Raw genomic sequence first — 20,306 nt, 5'->3', positions numbered from 1 at the left:
CCTTTAGGACTAGTCATATCTTATTTCCCATATTTCTTGACTGGCAAGGTTAGAATTGACTGCTGTCAGAAAAGAAAATGTTGCAGAATAGTTGTGAAAGGCCATGGATTAAGGATTGATTGAGATCAGATAAAGAATTATCTGAACTGGGCTTATGTCTGCTTAAATCTAATACATGAATACTTTCCATGTGATGCAAATAAATGTCGATAATAGTCTTGAACTTTAGAGTGGAAGCTATCAATGTCCGACCTTTATTCTAGAAGTACAGGCTGCTATTGCATGTTGTTGAAAAGTTTTTATTATTGCCATTGCAGCTAGCTATCTCTCTCTTTGGTATAGATCACAATCCTTCAAACAAAAAAGGTCCATTTAATTACCAAAGCATTACTAGTTCAGCTCAGATTTCTTCTTTTGGCCATTAGCTGCCTATAAATCTTTACTCACTGAAAGAACCTCAATATGGTAAAAATAGAACTAAGCCTCGGAAAAGATAGTACAACAGCAGCAGGAAAACCAAACAATTAGAACTTTTGAGAAGAATTTATTGGCTAGTCAAATTTATATGGCTGCCCATCTCACACCAGGTGACTGGCATGCAATGAAAACTTTCTACAAAGCCAGTTAAAAAACTATGAACATAAACAAAGGAAAATCACAAGAGGAAATATATATATATAAAGGCTAATTTCCTAGGTCTCATCAGATGGAACTCCCTTGCAGATGGGATCCGCAACATGCCTCTCCTGCAGGATCTGATGGGACAGGTAGAGGTAATTCGAGAAAGGCAATCCCTCAGATAACCTGGCCCCATGCTATGTAGGGCTGTAAAGGTCGAAACCAGCAACTTCAAGTGGACCTGGAAGCAAGTGACAGCAAATGAAGGGCTGTCCAATGTACTATCCTTTTTTTAGAGGCACACATAAACTGCCCATATTGCCACATTTTGCACCAGCTTTCAGGTACTTTCCAAGGGCAGACACATAATATTTGTTTGCTTGCTTGCTTGTTTTTCTTTGGCTGTCCATCTGACCAAGTGACTCTGGGTGGCAAATAAAATTTAAAAAATAAAAAACAATGAATACAATAATTAAAATGGGCAAACACAGTATGATGATAGTATGAGTACCCTGAATAGTTCAGGCATTTTAATTTAGGGCAAAATATGTATTTTATTTTGCAAGGTAATATAATCATTAAGCATCTGACTTGGGGCATATGATCTTGTGAACCATTTGGAAGAACTCAAATATGATTGGGCTTACTTAAAAGTTGCAGAAAAACATAAAAAACAGAAAAATAGAATAGAATAGAAATGTCAGACAGGACTCATAAATTAAAGGAATGGAGATAAAAGACAAAAAAATATAAACTACAACCATTTGCGGATGATTTGATATTTATACTAGAAGACCTGTTGGAAACAAGCTCTAAATTATTGACAAAGATAGAAGAATTTTGAAAAGTGGTTACAGAAAATGTTAAAAAAACATGTAGATTTTAAACTGGAATTATTTCTTTTAGGTATAACCTCAGAAAATTGTGATAAAGAATGTGTGCATTTAATTACATGTACTAACAGCAGCGAGAATCACATTTGCACAGCATTGGAAAAATGAAGAAATACCAGATGAAAAAGAGATAATTAAGAAAATTTTGGACTGTGCGGAAATGGACACGCTTACATTGAAAATGAAAGGGAAAGAAGATATAGAATACTTTCAAACATAGGATACATTTTACCTATGGCTAGAAAAAGAGTAGAGTAGGAATTTAAGATGTATTATTAAGCTAAATATGTGGACTCAGACAACACATTGTTTACCAAGCACTAAAGATTTGTAATTATAAAAAAATAATAAAATATTTTTAAAAGTTGCAGAAAAAGATACACATGCACTTATTTACAGTACATGCACAGAAGCATATTTGCTTCAGTATTCATCACTTCATAAGCATGCAAAAAAGTTCTATACCATGTCTGCTAAAGTTCAATATAAGATTGGATTCATATTTTTGTTTGGATCAATATGTGATTTATTTCCTTGTGCTTTATTATGGTGTGTGAATCAAGGTTGTGCCTTATTCAACATTAGGGTTAAGCAAACCACAGTCTATCAGGTCTAAATCTTTTGCCAATGACAGGTCTTTGTTTCCACATTAACTTCACTTTCCTGAATTAATCTGTACACCAGAATTCTATAAAGGGAAAGAGGGTTAAAATTAGAGGCAACTAAATGTTCTACTTCACAGTTCAGTGATTTGCTAACATTGCTAAGATGGCAAAATATTTTAAAGATATTTCTTCTATAGACCCTGATCCAGTGTATTTCTCCTTACTCAACTAAGCAGTAACGTGGAAGACTATTGAGAGGGAACGTACATATAAAGTCAGAACTAGAATTCTTGTATGCAAAACCAGGAAGATACATAATTATTGGATTGTTTCTTGCCCTTGAAGATTAGCTTTTCATTAGATCAAGGGTTATGGGTTATGAGTTCCTTTCGAGATATGTATAGTCTGCAAAGCAGTATCAAATGTAAAAGAAAAAAAACCTGTTAAATTTGCTGCAACTGCTGGAATTGCATTTAGTAATACTGAACAATATTTATCTAAGATTTACAGTGCAGAAGCATATGGAATACTAAGGAAGAAAAAGCTCACATTGACACTTTTAAATTTTGGTACTACAATGCAAAATATAATAAATATTGCAATATTGCTGTATAATTAAGGATATGTTTAGATCCTTCAGTCTAGTTTCCCTTCCCGAGTCTTGAGTCATATTAAAAGTTGCAGCATATTATATAAGCCAGCTGGAAGAGCAGGCTACATGTACGGTAATTCTAGGCAGTTCTCTTGGTTTTGTTTTGGCAATTTAAAATTCTTTTCTGTCAATATGAGAGGTTCACTAGGCTGCATTTCTTTTGCTCAAATTTTTACATCGTTTACTTTAATTGAAAACTAATTAAGAATATCATTTTCTTGCATTAACCTTTAAAATGCTGTGGTCATTTGAGAAATGGCTCAACCCAAACTTGGTATCTTATCAAACCTTTTTTAGTTGCATCAGGGTGCATTAACAAATGCACATCCCAAACTTGGGGAAACTTAGATGTGCATTTCCATGGATAGGAGTTTTACCATAAGTGAGGTTTATAAACCGCAACAAAGTGACTTTCTGATCTTCAGAATAATTTTCAAAACAATTTATTGTTTGCTTTCAAAAGTAAAGTACAACAAAAGCAGAAGATAAAAATACTATATATAACTTTAGGAAAAAAAGAGAACTAATTAAAAGCAGCAAAACTAGAACCAGCAACACAAAGAGTATGTATTTATCAGACATAAAATTACAGGACAAAACAGTGGATATATACGAAAACGAAGTCCAAGGGGAGACTGGAAAGGTTAAGAAATTAGCAACAGGCTTCCCAAAACTAAAACTTTTACCTATTGTTTGAAGTGACCACCTCTGACCAGGCATGACAAAAGTGTAGCATGCAAGGATTTTGTGCAAGAGCTTTTGTGGAATAGATGAGGTGGAATTCTTTCTTCAAGTGCTGTGATTCCAGGCATGGGTCCCAGCAATTAGAACTGAGTTCAGAAATGAGCCAATGAATTTCAGCATATGATTATATTGGCATTCAATTTGACCACAACACACAATTTCAGTCTGGTTACAGACAACCCAACAGATAATGATTCCAACATGGAAAAAACACCCTTCAAAAAATTTACAGGCACTATAATGCTATATTTTTCCGTGGAGACATATATAATTATGGTGGTTTCATTAGTGATGCCCCCAAGATTAGCTCCTCGGTTAAAAGATGAAAAAGTGGGGATTAAGTCCTATAAAGTAATTCACATATTAGTCATTTACATATCATTTCACCGCTACAGAATAGAGCAATTGTCAGATAATCACTCTTGATCAGGAAGTCAATGGAGATTCTCAGTCATCCAGGTCAGGGTTACCCCAAAAGTCCTTTTTTTTTCCAAAAGGCAACTGGACTTTGTTTTTTTTCTTGAAGTTGTTTCTTCTCCCATCCATCAGCTCTGAAGAAGAAGCTTCTTGGATGTGAAGGGAAAGGTCTCCAAGGAAAAAACAAAGTCCAGTTGCCTTTTGGGGGATAAAAAAAAAACCTCAATAGGGAAATTTCTCTTTGGCAAACCACACACACACACACACATCCAAAAAACTTTTGGATAAGGCGCCACAATCATGACCCAGGAGAGCTCCACACCTGCTGCCTGCTATACCTGCGGATGCTTACAACTCATTTTTCCCTGTGTGTGATCTTAACAAGCCCCGTTTGGGAAACCTTCGGAACCGGGAGCCTTCCCAATGCGTTCAAGGTCCGTCCCCCCTCGATGCCCAACTAGCTTCACGCCTGGCGGTTTTTGGGTAGCTGGGAATCCAACTGGAAGGCGCCGGTTAGAGAAGGGTGGGCAGTACTTACATACTGGCCATTAACCTCTGCAAAAGCCCTCCGAACGGGATTAAGCCGTATTCTTCTTACTCGGGCGCTAACCTGGCACCGGGGAGGTCCCGACGCCTTCCAAGCCGCCCCCACGAGACCCAAAAGGGCAGCCCGACTACACCTGCACGCCTTTGTCGCCCCCCCACCCCGCGTGCGTGCGTGCGTGCGTGCGCACGAGCCGCATTTCCCTCCCCCCCACCCCGTGCTCACCGCTGGCGTGGGCTGGTCGTGAGCGGGAGAGGGAGGGGTGTAAAGCTCCGCGGCTTTCCCATTGGCCGCTTGCCGGAGTGGTTTTTCCCTTGCTCGGCTCCGAAGAGTGCGAGCTATTAAGAAAAGGGAGGTCGGTGGCCGGAAAAGGGAGCGCGAGCCAAGCGGCGGGTGAGTGAGTGAGCGAGCGAGCTGGAGGGGCGGGTTTTCTTCCCCGGTCTCTCGCTGCCCCAGCCAGAAGGAAGCTCCCTGCGCCGAGGAGAGGTTCCCGGCGCGCCTCCCCTCCTCCCCCCTGCGGCGGCGGCGGCGGTGGCGGCGGCGGCTCCGCCAGACGAGTCGGGGGGTTTTCCTCCTTCGCCAGCGCCGGGGGCGGAGAGTGGGGCAAGGCCTTCCAGGAGAGAGCAAAGGCCAAAGAGGAAAAGCGCAAAGGCTCTTTGCGCCCCTCCCCGGCAAGGCGAAGGGGAATGCCCGCCGCGCCTGGCCAGCTGGATTTCTTCGACAGCCGAGCAGGCGGATTTGAGGCGGCGGCGGCGGCTCCTCCCGGTTGCACGTCCTAGTTGACCGGGTAACGGAAGGGGGAGTTGCTGAGGAATGTGGCGTCCGTGCGGCTCCAGGCTCAGGTGAAATGGTGGCTTTTGTGGTGCTCCTGCTTGCCGTGCGGGGAACAAGGTGAGATGCGCGCGAGAAAAGCGGCGCGCGGAGTTGAGGAGGCGCCTTGCTTTCCCTCGCTCTCCTGCCTCCCTCCCCCCACCCACCCCCGGCGAGGCGTTGTTCTGAGTCAAAAAGGGTGACTTCTTTTCTGGTGTCTCCATTTCGCAGCTCCAGGCAAGGGGGAGAGGCTGTCGCTTGGACAAGGCAGGCAGAGGGGAGAGGACACCGGCGGCTTCCATTGGTTGGGAGCCGTATTGGCAGCCCAGGCCCGGCGATTTTGTAGAGAGCGAAGTTAACCAGCCGGCGGCTACCCGGGACCGGCAGAGCTGCTCTCTGGCTCCGGTTTCCCAACCCTGCTTGCTTAGAGGCACTGCCGGCTTGGTGTACGGACCTCTGTTGCAGGGAGAAAACAAGGGACGTAACCGCACCCTTCCTGCAAACATGGGCATTTTAACTCGCCCCCTTGCTTTTCTGTGTCTCTTCTCCAGAGCTAGCGGCCATGCATGAAGTCCTGGAAGATCCTACCAAGGTGGAGGTGATGAGTTGAAAGGCAAAGGCAGTGGAAGCTGGTTGTGGGCTTTCCCTTCTGAGCAGCCACAGCTATTTATCATGACCGTCTTCCGGCAAGAAAACCTGGAGGATCACTACGAGATTGGAGAGGAACTTGGAAGGTAGAGTACCTGTTGGGAGGAAAGTACATGGACTGGATGGCTTCGATTGATAAAAAAAATCCTTGGGGACAATGAAACCCACAGAGCAAGTCGTTTGGGGTTGGGAATAAGGCTGAAGGTTATGGTGACCACAACAGGACGTGGGAACCAATTGGTGGCATGTACACCACAACAGTAAACTGTGAACCGGCTAAGCGCATTTTAGCCTTCTGTGGAATGTGTAATCAGGCTGCTTGATAGATTGCTGTTTCTGTGTGGCATGTGAACCCAGAAATTTGGGTTAATTGACTAAACTCTAGTTCAGTTGACCAAGATAATATATTGTAGGATCAAAGTCACAGGACTGAACTGTAAATGTGTTTACCATTCATGCATGCATTCCAATGAGCTGCTTAAATGCTGCAGATTAAGAAATATATTATGGTATCTTTTAGCAGCTGCATGCCTTTTAAGAGGGGATCATTAGACCCCAGTGAAATGTATTATGTTGTGTGGCTGGGTACTGAGCACTGATACTGGTGTTATGTAGGCATTTTTCCTGAGGAAAAACTCAATATTCTGATGAACTTACCTCAAAAAAAAGATTCCAAGAAACCTGCTTCGATGAAAACTACTGGATTGAAAAACATTGAAATTGTCACCTCTATGTTTGTTTTACGCTGATAGTAACTAATTATAAGACCGGTTTGCTTGATCCCAACCTCAGCAGTGGATTGTTAATGGATGTGGTAGCACCTATTCAGTTGCATCTTAAGCCTTAATATGGTAGATTCTGAATCCAAATAATTTTTAATGTTATCCATTTTGTTGACACTTGATAATTCCCAAACAATTTCCGAGTATCCTTATTCATTTTAGTCAAATGCCAGATCAAATGAATTATTGTTATTATACAGTGCAGCTTTAACACATAAAGCTTGTTAGTTGAACATTAGAGCATGCTGGGGGTGTACCATAGCTTTGTGATAGGATAAACAAAACTGTTGACTGCTGATTTTAGTTCCATTTTGTTTTAAATCTCCAAGTTTAATTGCTCAACTGCATTTGTTTTAAAGTGTATTACCTTCTAGTTGTTAAAGTAGTGTTTAAGCTTTCAGTAAAATCCCTAAGTGAACAGTAAATGCTTCCATCTCAAGTATTACAGTTCTCATATACCCTCATAATCAACCTGGAAAGAACGTTTAGATTGAAAGTTTGCTGTGATTTCCAAGCCATAATAAAAATGGTATAAAGGTTGGCAAGATTATTGAGAACCAATTTAGCAATTTGTATGCCATGCAAAGCAAAGCAAAAACTCACAGGGAAACAATAATGTAAACAGAACAAATAGACCAACTTACAGAAAGACTTCTAGCTGTTGGACTAATGAGCTATGTAAATGTGGACATGGGTTCAAATCAACCCTTTAGTAATTGTGATTTATAGGACTTTTTTGAGGATGTGTTTAAATTATGGTCCTCTTGAATTTATATTTTGAGTTCTATACAATTAAGAGACCAATTCAGTGTAGTGGTTAAAGCCACCAAGCTAGAAACCAGTCACTTTCTCTCAGCCTGAGAAAGAATGCCATAGCAAACCACTTATGAAAACGTTGCAAAAAACTGCAAGGACTTAACCAGGAAATTGCCAAGAGTCATCAATGGCTTGAGGCCTGAGGTTTTTTTTCCCCCTTTTTATGTGCAATTATAATGCAAAGAAAGACATTTTTGGACTTTTAATCTCAACACTCAAATTATTTTGGAGCAGGCAATAGTTTTACTGTATGTGTTGTGAACTGATTGTACACTGCTTATGCTGTAGCTACAGGGGAAAATCTAAGCCTCCTCCAAATTAATAAGAAAACGGCAACTAGATGATTAACTTGCATTCTGACATCATTCAAATAAATTTCTACAGAAAATTACAGCCTATTGTGAAAGTAAAAATAAACTTATAGCATTTTATTCATTGTTATTTATATGCAATATGTAGCTAATTATAATCTACAAGATAATTGTAGGGCTGTTTTAAGCACTGAGCACTGTTTTAAGAATTTCAAATTGTTACCAGGAGTCTAATACTAATTTAGAATAGTAATGAGAATGAATTGTGACAGTGTTAAATGTATACAGAATTAATGTAAGGAAAGGATTTGAAATCCAGAATGTATTAAATAGGTGATTCTTGGGTTCTATATATTAGGATAAAAAAAGTTAATTTGCCAAAAATAATACTTTGGGTTTCTTTTTCTTAACTGCTGCAAAATTTGTAGTGAGGTATATAACTTTTTCTTCTTTAAAATTAACTGATGCTGATTTGCTGTAAGCATGCCAAAACTGCAAAACGTATCTTATCTTAAAAGACAATATATGAGTAAGTAAAATTTGTACATTTTATTAAGTGGAAATTTATTAACCTCTATGGGACATTTTAAAAAGTTGTCTGAGAACTTTTAACTTGCTTTTATACTGACTTGTATCACCAATCATTTTACCTCAGTATAATTTTATGCCTCTAAATGGTGATAATGAATGTGTAGTTAACATTCTATAACAGTGATTTGAACCCACAGCCATATGAGCAAAATAATTAGTACCCCCTTGCTTGTCACTTAAACCAGGGGTCCTCAACCTTGGCAACTTTAAGACTTGTGGTCTTCAACTCCCAGAATTCCTCAGCCAGCAAAGCTGACTTAAACAACAGTTATAAGCAACCAATACATTGTACAAGACCAAAAAAGATTTGGGTTCCATTTAAGAGGAAATTATTATGAAATACATGCATTCCTTCTCTGTTGCATTCTGTCCTTTGTGGTTATGAACAGTGTGACTGTACATTTTAAATACTGTATTCGCTGGTTTCTTTTATATGCTATACTGTTTCAGGGACTATATATGTAGTTGCCAGAGTGCTACATTCTTGTAATACTTTTTTTAAAAATTATCCTTGATCAAAACAGCCCAAGAATTTGTTCCCATGAAGGTGGCTTAACATTAAAGGCAGTATTATGTTGACCTTGAAACTTTAAGATTAACCTGAAGTGAAATAGTTTAAATAACTTGTATCTGAAATACCTTCTACTGGTAGTGTTTGGATAACAACAGAAATTGGGACCAGGAATTCCATTGCTAAGCAACACAGTCATAAAATGCACATGACCATGCCAACTTAAAACAGCAGTTCCATTTGCCATTGTTAAGAGAATCCAGTTTGGTTGTTAAGTGTGAGATCATGTGATTGCCATTTGCGGTCTCATGCCAAGTGTCTCAGTCATGATCACATGACTGCAGTGGCCCTTCAAGGACACAATTTTGTGGACCATCTGTAAGTCTCCTTGTTCAGTTCTGTCATAACTTTGAATGGTCACTGAAAAGTGTTGTTAATCGAGAACTCTCTGTATTTCAAGAAAGTAAAACTACAAGATCACTGGTTCAGTATGTATGAAATACCTATATAGAATTTTCATTTTAGGGATGCATGATGCATCCGACCCACAGGCCAGCAGTTTGACACCCCTGTGTTAGGGTAAAGAGTATAGCACAGTCTGAGTTATGTCAGTTCACGCTAGATTCTGTCTCACATCTGAATAGAAATAAAGTTTGTACAATCAGATATACACATAGGCCATTTCTCCAAATACAAGTTGTTGGAGGCAAATAGAGATACTGTTTCCTATACCTGTAGTCTAATCCTTAGTGGCAGTTCCCTGCCAATTATTGCAAATAGATTGAAATTAGTTAAGTGCAGAGATCATACATGGGCTTAAACTGTAACAAGCTCCCTTCGAATCTCTTGCTTGTTGCTGTAAAACAATACAGCACCCAATTTTCTAAAGGCAAGCTCCTTCATTTAGAGGAGAGCTTGCTTCATATCAGTGTTTCTTCATTTGATTTAGTACATGCACATCAAATGACTTTTTAATGCAAACTTTACACTAATTTTCTTCTAGTTTTTAACTTTGAGAGAAAACAACAATGTTAAGGAGTAGAAGAAAAGGAGAAGGATAATGTGAATAATATGAATGGTAGTAATCTGGAAAAAAATACTAGTCCAGTCAATTGTTGGTACCACTTGACCCATGTGTGCTAATATCAGAATTCCAAAATACAAGTAGCCATGTAGAATTGCAAGTCAACTATGGCAGAGGTCCCCAGCCTTTTGGGCACCAGGGACCGGTTCCAAGGAGAAGAGGTTTTTCCACGGACCAGAGGGTGCATGGTTTTGTGTGTTGCCTGCATCTCGCGGATGGGGCTTTCTTTGCTTGTTTGTGCGACCCGGTTGCTGGCATGCCGTGATCCGGTACTGGTCCACGGACTGGGGGTTGGAGACTCCTGAACTATGGGATTGCAGGAACTCTATGAAATGTACTTCTTCCAATATTTAAATCTCGAAAACTGGCGATGCTGTTTTATATTGTATATTTTATTTAGAGGAACTCTCCAGTGCTAGAAATGCCCCAGTTACAGAATCCAGCTAGCTTGTCATACTGCATACTTTGTTTCAATTTCAATTATATTTCAACAAGATGAAACCTTGAGCTAGGTTAGAATTAATTTAGCTCTCAGGGGGGAACACATTCCTCTGCAAAATGGCATGGCTTGCCATTTGGGGCTTCTGCAAACTTGCAACAGCAAGTTTGCAGAAGCAGCAGCTGGAGGCCATGGCCAGGAGACACTTTGGCCATCTTCACTGATACAGCAGATGCAGCTGTCCCTAGAGAAGATGCTGTGCCAGTTATTCACACCCTTATCACTTCAAAGGTGTGTTACTATATTTGGGTCTGCTTGTGAAGATTACTTGGCAATATTTAGCAGGATAATAGCAGTATTGTGGGAAGTACATTTGCTGCTAGTTTCTGGATACACTTCAGAGAGTTGCCATTAAAACTTTTTGGTTCAGATTCTTGTTTCCTCTCCAAATATCCCATCCTGGGCATTCTGTGCAGGAAGAGATGCTGCACAACTGGTCAGAAGGACAGCAAGCCTTTTCTGTGGTTCCCCAACCTAACAGAAATCTTTTTCCTCCTCTAGGAGAAGAGATGCCTTGTTCTAATCATCTGTTAGGAAAGAGACGAAAACTATTGTCTTGGAACATAAATTTGGAATCAGAGAAGCTGTTACTTGCTGTGTCTGGCAGTTGTGTTACTTTATGGTTTTTATGGTGATTCTTGGATTTTATGTCTTTTCTGATACGTGTTGTGAGTTGAAGTGTCATCTGCCTGGAGTTGATGACTGGAGTTGTATACAAATGCTATGAAATAATAAATGGGGAAATGCTGTGTAAATTCAGATATATACTGCGTATAGCATACTAGAATGCAAGCAGATATATAAATCCTTGAAACCATGGATAAGATTATTAGATCTTCATTTTAAGTGTTGCTGATTATATTCTGATATTTAATATAATGACTTGCCCTAGAATGCCATTCATCCTTTGCTTCATACAATTAGAGTGGTATCATTTTCAATTTCACTGGACTGAAATAGTCTTGACTAATTGATATTTGGGAAATGTAATGGTATATAATAAGCATATGAAATAAGAAAATGCTAAAAATAGATTCTAGTTACAAGTCCAATATTTGGGGAAATTGCAGGTCCTCACTTTGATACTTGCAAAAAAGACTGCAAAAAAATAGTATCAATCAATCAGAATAGAACTGGAAAGGGATGCACCTGAAATATCTTTTGTTTCAAATTTGGGACAAAATGTTCTTTCCAAGCTGATGTTGTTTTACAGTATGAAGGTAGAAAAAGAGTTGAATGTCTGTAATCTAATGGGACAAAACTTAGTGAGAGGTTGAGCCAAAAACACTTTGTTCCCTTGTTTTTCACCTCCAGGTTACAAAAAAGGAAGGATGGTAATCCATGTGGATTGATATCTCTCATCCAACCTATAAAAATGTACAAAGAGATTAGTGCTATGTTAAAAGTTGGATAAAGTGGCTTATATAAGGAATTGAATTTCATAAATCATGACTGAATTTTATTACAGGGTAATATGAAATTTGATTCCTTCAGTAAGCTATATTTAACAGAAGCAGAATTTTAGTTGGAAGTATTATATTCTCTTCTGGTAGCCATATCAGAGCAGAATGCCTAAGCTTACCAAACTTGTAAATGCTCATTCTTATGCTTTTTACATCTAATGAATTCCTGATTTTTAGTTATAGTTCGATGTGAGGTCCATATTGACAAAATATAGTTAATGATCAAATTTGCAAACCAGAACCTATACAGAATTACAAACTATAATTACAGTAGTAACATAATTTGTACTGCTGAACAGATGGAAAAATTAAAGTAGACAAGATATTCAAATGCAGTGCTTTGGTGTACTGTTTTCAACCACTGGTTTTACTAAGGTAACATGAATGAGCCCCACCAGACACAATATTGGACGTTCATATTGCATATTCCTGCCTCCTCTGGTATAGTTATATACCAAGACTTGAAACCTTTTTCCATTTTAGATTAATTATAGCCCGTGGCCAAAACTAGACAGAATTTCTATGTAATGTTAACTATGCTTTATTGAAAGAAACCAGTTTTAACTTATAATTTATGGTAGTGGCTTTTTTTTAAATTGACTAAGTTGAAGTTAGCTATATTTAGTGTTAAAATGAAAGCAAAGTCTGAAGCCCATTGAATGAAATTATAATTGTTAGGTGTATCAAGTGCATAATTAGGTTTCTGCATAAATTTTAAAAAATATTTCACTTTTAAACTATTTCACTTTTATTTGAAAGAAAGCCAGTAAAAGCTCTTTCTGGGTTAAAGCTGCATGACATAATTTCTTGTGGATTTAATCATGGGTAGATATTTTAAGAAGTGGTACAGAGGAGCTCATATTTATAGAGATAAACTTTCTTGTGTATATTCATGAATTTCCCTTTAACAAACATCATGGATGGGAATATTTTTTTTCTTGATAGGCAAGGTAAAATATGATGGCATCTTTCTTGCCTGTAGCAGAAACATTTTCTGTCTGAATGGATTTTATCCATGCATGAATGCTTTCTCAAGAAAGTAGGTCTTGTGCCAGCAAGGTGAGATAAAAATTTTCAGTGGAAAAATACTCTATTTCTAGGTATGCATTGCTTGATTAAATAAAATGAATACAATATGAAATGGGCTTTGGGGAAAAAATGACATTTGGATCAGAAAAAAGATGTGTTTTTTGTTCTAGTAATTAGCTGTATAAAAGTGCATGCATATACTCCTTTGGACATAATTAAAATATTTGCTGCCAGTTATCAGTATCTCTATTTTTCTTAACATTATATGAGAAAAGTCTTCACTTTTGTCTATCTGACCTTTCGTCTTTACTTTTCATAAAGAGTCAGGACTGATCTTAGTGTTTCCCAGAATGTGCTGACTGCCATCCCCCATATATATTCAGCACAATAAGGTTGTTTTGTTTACAGCCACTTTTTCCGATTATTGAATTAACAGTGGGAACCTAAGTTACAGCTTCCAGTAGCTGAGTGATTGCTTGTGTATTTATTTAATATTTTATCTGTTTGCCCTGACAGTGTTTATCTGTTCTGATTAAATGATATATTAAATATGCTTTGCTTTCATAAGCATTATAGAAATTTCTTAAAAAGACTTCTTGAGCAGTAAATTAACATTTTTAAAAGCAGAGGCAGTCCTTGACATATGATGACAATTGGGACCAAAATTTTCCCTGCTAAAAAATGCGATCATAAAGTGCAATGTGACATGACTGAATTGTTTAGTGACAGCAGTCCCAACACTCCCCTTTGCCGTTGTTAAATAAATTTGACTGGTTATAAATACCTACTTATAAGTACCTACCCAATTCATGCATTTAGGGCTTGGTTCCTTGCAGCTGCAAGGCTGGGTAAGATAAGGGACTAACTTCAACTGCCCCCACTGCTTATCTCACCACTGTCCCTGTCCATTTAGTCCCCCTGCACCCCGCCTAGTGGGGCAAAAAGCAGCCCCAAAACTGACTCTGGGGTTATCTGCTACGCTGTGTCTCAGGGGCTTCTTGGCATACCTTGGGTCTGGGGCAAGAAGGCTCTGGTCCCCAGAGCGACACAAAATTGCAGCTACCCTTCGAAGCCTCAGCTACTGAGCCCAGTAGTGCAGCACAACATGGCTGCACCTCGCGAGCCCCAGCAGCATAGCACAAAGCTGTAGCATTCCAGGAAGCCCCATGGCACAACAGTTGCCCCCGGAAGCCCAGAGAGCCGAGCTGCCCTCACTGCCCGTCACCCCAGCTGACCTTCACCGTCTTCTTGCTTCTACTGAGGTGTATCTGCCATGGCTCTTTACAAGGCAGCTCCTTGCCACCTGAGGCCATCTTCCCCAGGTGTTACAAGGAAACTGCCATGCATGACCTTGGGAAGGAAGTGTCATGTGCCAGCAGCTGCTTCACAAAGGGCGAGGTCAGGCATGCTTGGTTATCAATGGAAACAAGAAGGTGGCAAAGATCAGCTAGATTGACAGGGGCCACAGAGTGCAAGGAATCCAAATGGCATAGATTGTGGGGAGGTAGGTGGGGTGAATTGAAGTGCCCCTGCAGTCTTAAGTAAAGGCAGGCTACAGAGCACCCAAATTTTGAGCCTGGGGTGCTGCAAGGGCTGTAATTTCAGGGATAGGTCATAAGTCCCTTTGTTCAGCATTGCTGTATCTTCAAATGGTTGCTGAATGAATGTAAGTCGAGGACAATCTGTAACCAGAAGAGCTGTCAGTTTGGTCTAGTGATTAAGGTATCTAGCTAGAAAGCAAAAGACTGTGTGTTCAAGTCCTGCCTTAGCCATGAAACCCAGCTGGGTGATTTTGAGCCAGTCATTATCCAAGGTCATCTCACTTCACAGCCCAACTCGTCTCACAGGATTGTTGTGGGGAAAATAGGAGGAGGGAAATGTGCTGGATGTGTTCACTGTCTTGGGTTATTTGTGAAAATAATAAAAGGCAGAGTATAAATTATATATGTCAGGACCCACCTCAATCCACATCTTAGGAAATAAGAACTCTTGGATGCAAGTTTAGTCCAAAAGGAAAATGTTTACTAGGATGGAATCGATTGTGGCAATACAAGACGGAATCTAACAAAGTTACATTTCAATCCTATATAAAGCATTCCCATTTCAGCCCCTCCCCTCATCCATTTGGTCAGGCTCTCATCATTTGCTTAGGTGTCAGGCCCTTCCATGGGAAAGGGAACTCTCCTTGGTTTTATGGTTATTGCTTTCCTTTTCAGTTGTAAATGAAGATGCAATCCAGATCTGTCTCTCCCCCTCCCTCCCCCAGTTCAAATGTTCCCTGTTTGAAGATCGCCTTAAGTCTATCCTCTCCCCCCCCTTCGGAGAGATGGCAGAATCCCCAGAATAAGCACATTGTTCTACCTATACGTTTATGAAATGTGATATAAATGGATTCTGACATTCGGCTCTCCTTTCAGAAAAAAGATGAGTCCATCTGTGGGGAAAGAAAACATATAAATGTTAGCCTGGTTTGTTCGGATATTCTGTATGAAACCTCTTAAGCAACTTAGGTGCTTTAACATGGAGTTTGTTAACCCACTCATTTTCTGAGGAGGGGAGGTGTTTCCATGCCACTAAATATTGTATCGTTCCATGGTGTTTTCTGGAATCTAAGATTTTTTTCACTTCAAAATGTTGTTCTCCTTCCACCATGATGGGGGGTGGTGGTGGTGGGATTTTTGCTCGTAGTGGTGATTGTTGTTCTCTCTTTAATAGACTGCAGTGGAAGGTTGGGTGTATTCGTCTAAGATTTTTGGGTAGTTCTAATTCAACTGTTACTGGGTTTATGATTCTTTTAATTGGAAAGGGTCCAATATATTTTGGTCCTAGTTTTTTACAGGGTTGGAGTGATTTCAGGTATTTTGTGGATAAATATACCATCTCTCCTACCCTAAATGGTGTAGGATCGGTTCTTTTTTTGTCTGCCTGTGTCTTGTATGCTTTTCTGGCATCTTCCAACGCTTTCCTAACGGTATCTCTGGTAACCCCTTCTCTTTCCCCACTGCTGCTGTCTCCTCCCTCTGGGTTGGGGGGGTGCTTTTGGAGTCTAAGTTCTTCTGCCCCCCCCTTTGGGAAATTGAGTTCTGCTGTCCTCCAGTTTATCCCGGGGTTCCATTTCTTCAGCCATTCCAGTCCTAGAATCATTGGGCATTCCATGCCTGGGGCCACTATAAACGTTATGTCCTCCTCATGGGGCCCCAGTGATAGGTGAATTGGTAAAGTGGCTAGGGTGGCTGGTCCTCCCCCTGCTATTTTCCCATCTAATTGACTAAAAGAGATTGGTTGTTTTAGCCTCCTCACTGGGATGCTCAATCTCTCCACCAGCGTTGGGCTGATAAGGCAGCGGATGCACCCAGAGTCTATCAGAGCTTTTATTTTGGCTGCTTCAGGCATAGGGGAAGCTAATATAGTCACTGTCTTAAGTATGGGTGGAAGGGGTCCACTTACCAATGGTTCTCCCTCTGAGCTGTCTTCCGAGTTGTCCACCGTCCCTGCGGTGCAGGCCGGAGTCCAATCCCAGTTCCTGGCAGGAATTGTGGACTCTACAGCCTCTGTCCCCTTCATGGAAGATTCTTTTGTGTTGCCTTGGGGCTTCCCCGGCTTCTTGGAGGATGATACCTCTGGTTTTCGTGGGGGGGGCTTTTGAACGACATTCTGCAGCACGGTGGCCCTCTCTCCCGCAGTTGAAGCAACCCGTTGATTTTTTGGCTGTGGCTGGTGGTTTTTCCCCCTCGCGTGTTTGCTCGGGTGGCAGGCGGCCCCGTGGTTTTCCTCTGTGGTGTCTCTTCAGTAGGTCTATTTCCACTTCCTCCGCCAGGATGTACCAGTCGTCGAGATGGGGTGGGTCTCCTCGAGGCAGGCAAGCGTCATACAGGTCGTAGTTTAGACCGTCTTTGAAGCGGCTGAGGAGGATGTCTTCTGGCCAGTTCAGCTTGCTGGCAATGGCTCGGAATTCTTGGGTATAATCAGCCACTGCTCACCTGCCCTGCCTCACCGTTTTGATTCTCTCCCGGGCCTTACGGTCAGCCAAAGGATCCTCGAACCGCCGCCTCAAAGATGACATGAATCAGTTGAAGTCGTTGAGTTCTGGGGCGTTGGAGTCATGCAAGTTCACCACCCAGTCTGCAGCCGTCCCGTCCAGGGCAGATTGCACAATTCGGATGCGTGTTTTGTCACTGGGGATGTCCCGTCCGTACTCTTCCATGTAGCTGAGGACCTGGGTTAGGAAAAATCCCAGTCGTGATGGCTCCCCCTTGAATTTGACTTCCAGGGGCGGGAGCCTTTGGCTGGAGCGTTGTCTGCGCCGTGGCCGGTATCGCTCCTCATCCTGGTCCCCGTCTGTGGTTCTGGGGTGGGTGGATACTGCTGAGGCAGCAATTCCTGTTCCATTGGACGGCCCCGGGGTTTCAGGTGTTGGATCCCCTCTGTTACCTTTCCAGTTGCGTCCCCAGGCGCTGCCTCGGTTGCGATTTTCAGCTCTCTCCTCCCTCAGTGAGCTCAGGGTTGCTTTCATCAGATCAATGGCCTTTTCCAGGATCTGCTCCTCCTCACTGGCATGCAGGGAACTCTCCATCTCTTGCCTCCATTCCGGTTGGTGGTTACTCCGCCTCAGGGTCGCTTCTCCCGAAGCCTTTTCCCACTCACTTTTCCTTCCAACGCCCATCGACCACTGGGGTTTTCGGTCGTACTGCTCCACCGCTTCTTCCCCGGGGGAATCTGCCGCTTCAGCTTCCCATCGTCTCTGGGATTCTATTTGGGGGGAAAACTCCCCCTCCATGGGGCTTCCCTCCTCTCTTGCTTCGTCGCCAGACATTGTATTTGTTGCAAAGTCCCCCGGTAAGGTTTTCCCTTCCAGGTTGACTCTTAAAGCAGATTCCGTCTACTGTCAGGACCCACCTCAATCCACATCTTAGGAAATAAGAACTCTTGGATGCAAGTTTAGTCCAAAAGGAAAATGTTTACTAGGATGGAATCGATTGTGGCAATACAAGACGGAATCTAACAAAGTTACATTTCAATCCTATATAAAGCATTCCCATTTCAGCCCCTCCCCTCATCCATTTGGTCAGGCTCTCATCATTTGCTTAGGTGTCAGGCCCTTCCATGGGAAAGGGAACTCTCCTTGGTTTTATGGTTATTGCTTTCCTTTTCAGTTGTAAATGAAGATGCAATCCAGATCTGTCTCTCCCCCTCCCTCCCCCAGTTCAAATGTTCCCTGTTGTTTGAAGATCGCCTTAAGTCTATCCTCTCCCCCCCCTTCGGAGAGATGACAGAATCCCCAGAATAAGCACATTGTTCTACCTATACATTTATGAAATGTGATATAAATGGATTCTGACAATATAGCTGTAAAAAGAGATGTCTAAATAAATAAAAGAGGATTACTTCCTGGTTTTCTTCCACTTCTCTATAATACTAATACTAGTACATAATGCTAAGTTTAATAGATGAAATTTTTGTTGGAAGGTACTAGTTTGAAATATTAACATTTGTTGTTGATGGGTGTTTTTCATTTTTGTCCTTGCAACAGCCGAAATTTGGTTCTAATATAAGATTGAATGCTTAATAATAAACGAAATTTAGAGGAATATTTGTAGTATGAAATTTCAAATTTGTTCTACTGTTCAAATCGTATGATGGGCACCTGGCAGTGTTGTGTTTTGCATTGCTACTCACAAAATGATCTTACATATAGAACCACATTCATTATTATGTGGTTATGTCTAAAGATAACAAAGGTTGTATCTACTAATGATTGGCAATAGCAGAAATGTATGTATAATCCTCACCTCAATAGCAAAGTGCATTTTATTTTCTAATATAATTTATCCTTCCTCTCCACCTCCCCACCCATCCCCCCACACCCGTGCTCTGAATTTGAGAACAAAATTAGGCTAAAAGCCTAACTAGTTTTACTGCTGTGTATCCATTTTTAACAAATAGCAATCAGGAAGGGGGATTGCTAAAGGCATGGTACCATTCTATGTGACATTAATAAAAAATCTGCTGGGATACATTGATTCCAAAAACTGCAAAACTTATTATTGGGAATTGTATAGTAGATCGAATGTTTGATACCTAATATTACGCAAGCATCCAATATCCCTTTTGTCCCTAGGACCCAGAAAGTATATCTTAAAATATGAAAAAACAAGCACATAATTTACCTTCCCAAAATGCAAAATTCATTTGGGTCATATATAACATACCAAATACAAGTTTCTTAGTGACATTTGGAAGTTACAGCAGACCTCCCCAGGTCTATTTACAACCCAGATTCAAATTTCCGAAAGCCCTTCCACCCACTCATTGCCATGTGATTGAACTTTGAGTGCTCGGCAACTGGCGTGCTTTTACGACCATTTGGAGCATCCCCAGTCATATGACCACAATTTACAATGCTTTTTTCCCAGAAACCCGTATTTGTGGTTTGTGGTAAAAAATGTCCCTTGTTGACAATGAATTTGCTTACTGACCACGGCAGTTACTTAGCTGCAGTGATTCACTTAATGACCACCACAAATAAAAGAGGTGTGGTCATGTAGTGAACTGCTTAATGACTGGCATTTCTTATGACTGTAATTCCAGGCTCAATTACAATTGTAATTCAAGGTCTCTCTATAATTTGATTATGAATTCCTATTTGTATTGCAAGCTATATTCCTGTTCCATGAACAGATATATTCTAGAATCTAGAATTTACTACTTGCTGATCTAAACAAATGCAGATAGTCCTTGACTTACAACTACAATTGGGACCAGAATTTCCATTGCTAAACAAGGCAGTTATTAAGTGAATAACTCACATTTAGTGAATCACTCAGCCATTAACTGAGGAAGACAGCTGGGAAGGCCACAAATAGCAATCATATGACCCCAAGATACTGCAACCATTGTAAATACATGATAGTTGGCAAGACCTGAATTTTGAACATATGAATATGGTAATGCTATAATGGTTGTAAATGCAAGAATTGATTGTAAGTCATTTTTTTCAATGCTGTTGTAACTTCCCATTATCACTAAATGAATGGCTGTAGGTCAAAGTATATTTTTCTCATTCATTACTTTCAGTGCATGCTACAGGTAGTCCTCTACTTATAACTAGTCAATTAGTGACTGTACAAAATTACGACACACCTGTCAAAAGCTACTTATGACCAATCCCAAAATTATGACCTTTTGGGGACTCGGAGGTGAGGGGAGATAGACAAGGCAGGGGCATTGTAGTATCCTTGCAATCTGTCGTAGGGTTGAATGACTGTGGGGGCACTGCAGCCACAGTAACT

The 20,306-nt window shown here is 40.8% G+C and overlaps 1 protein-coding gene across 3 annotated transcripts in view; it reads left to right on the top strand.

Moving 5' to 3' along the window:
* Positions 1-4,850: 4,850 nt before the first annotated feature.
* The window catches only part of DAPK1 (death associated protein kinase 1), an 82,623-nt gene continuing 67,167 nt past the window's right edge, over positions 4,851-20,306 (top strand). For 2 of the 3 annotated variants that reach the window (XM_081315744.1, XM_081315742.1), the window contains exons 1-2: positions 5,133-5,364; positions 5,835-6,017. In XM_081315744.1, coding sequence (XP_081171870.1) covers positions 5,956-6,017 — 62 coding nt within the window. In that variant the 5' untranslated portion in view covers positions 5,133-5,364; positions 5,835-5,955. Of the gene's footprint in view, positions 4,867-5,132; positions 5,365-5,834; positions 6,018-20,306 lie in introns of those variants that run through there. The other variant, XM_081315743.1, reaches the window with a different exon arrangement.

This window comes from Vipera berus, assembly GCF_964194415.1.
Source record: "Vipera berus genome assembly, chromosome: 2".
NCBI lineage: Eukaryota > Metazoa > Chordata > Lepidosauria > Squamata > Viperidae > Vipera > Vipera berus.
The sequence above is the reverse complement of the archived record's forward strand: the minus strand, read 5'-3'. Positions and strand labels throughout refer to the sequence as shown.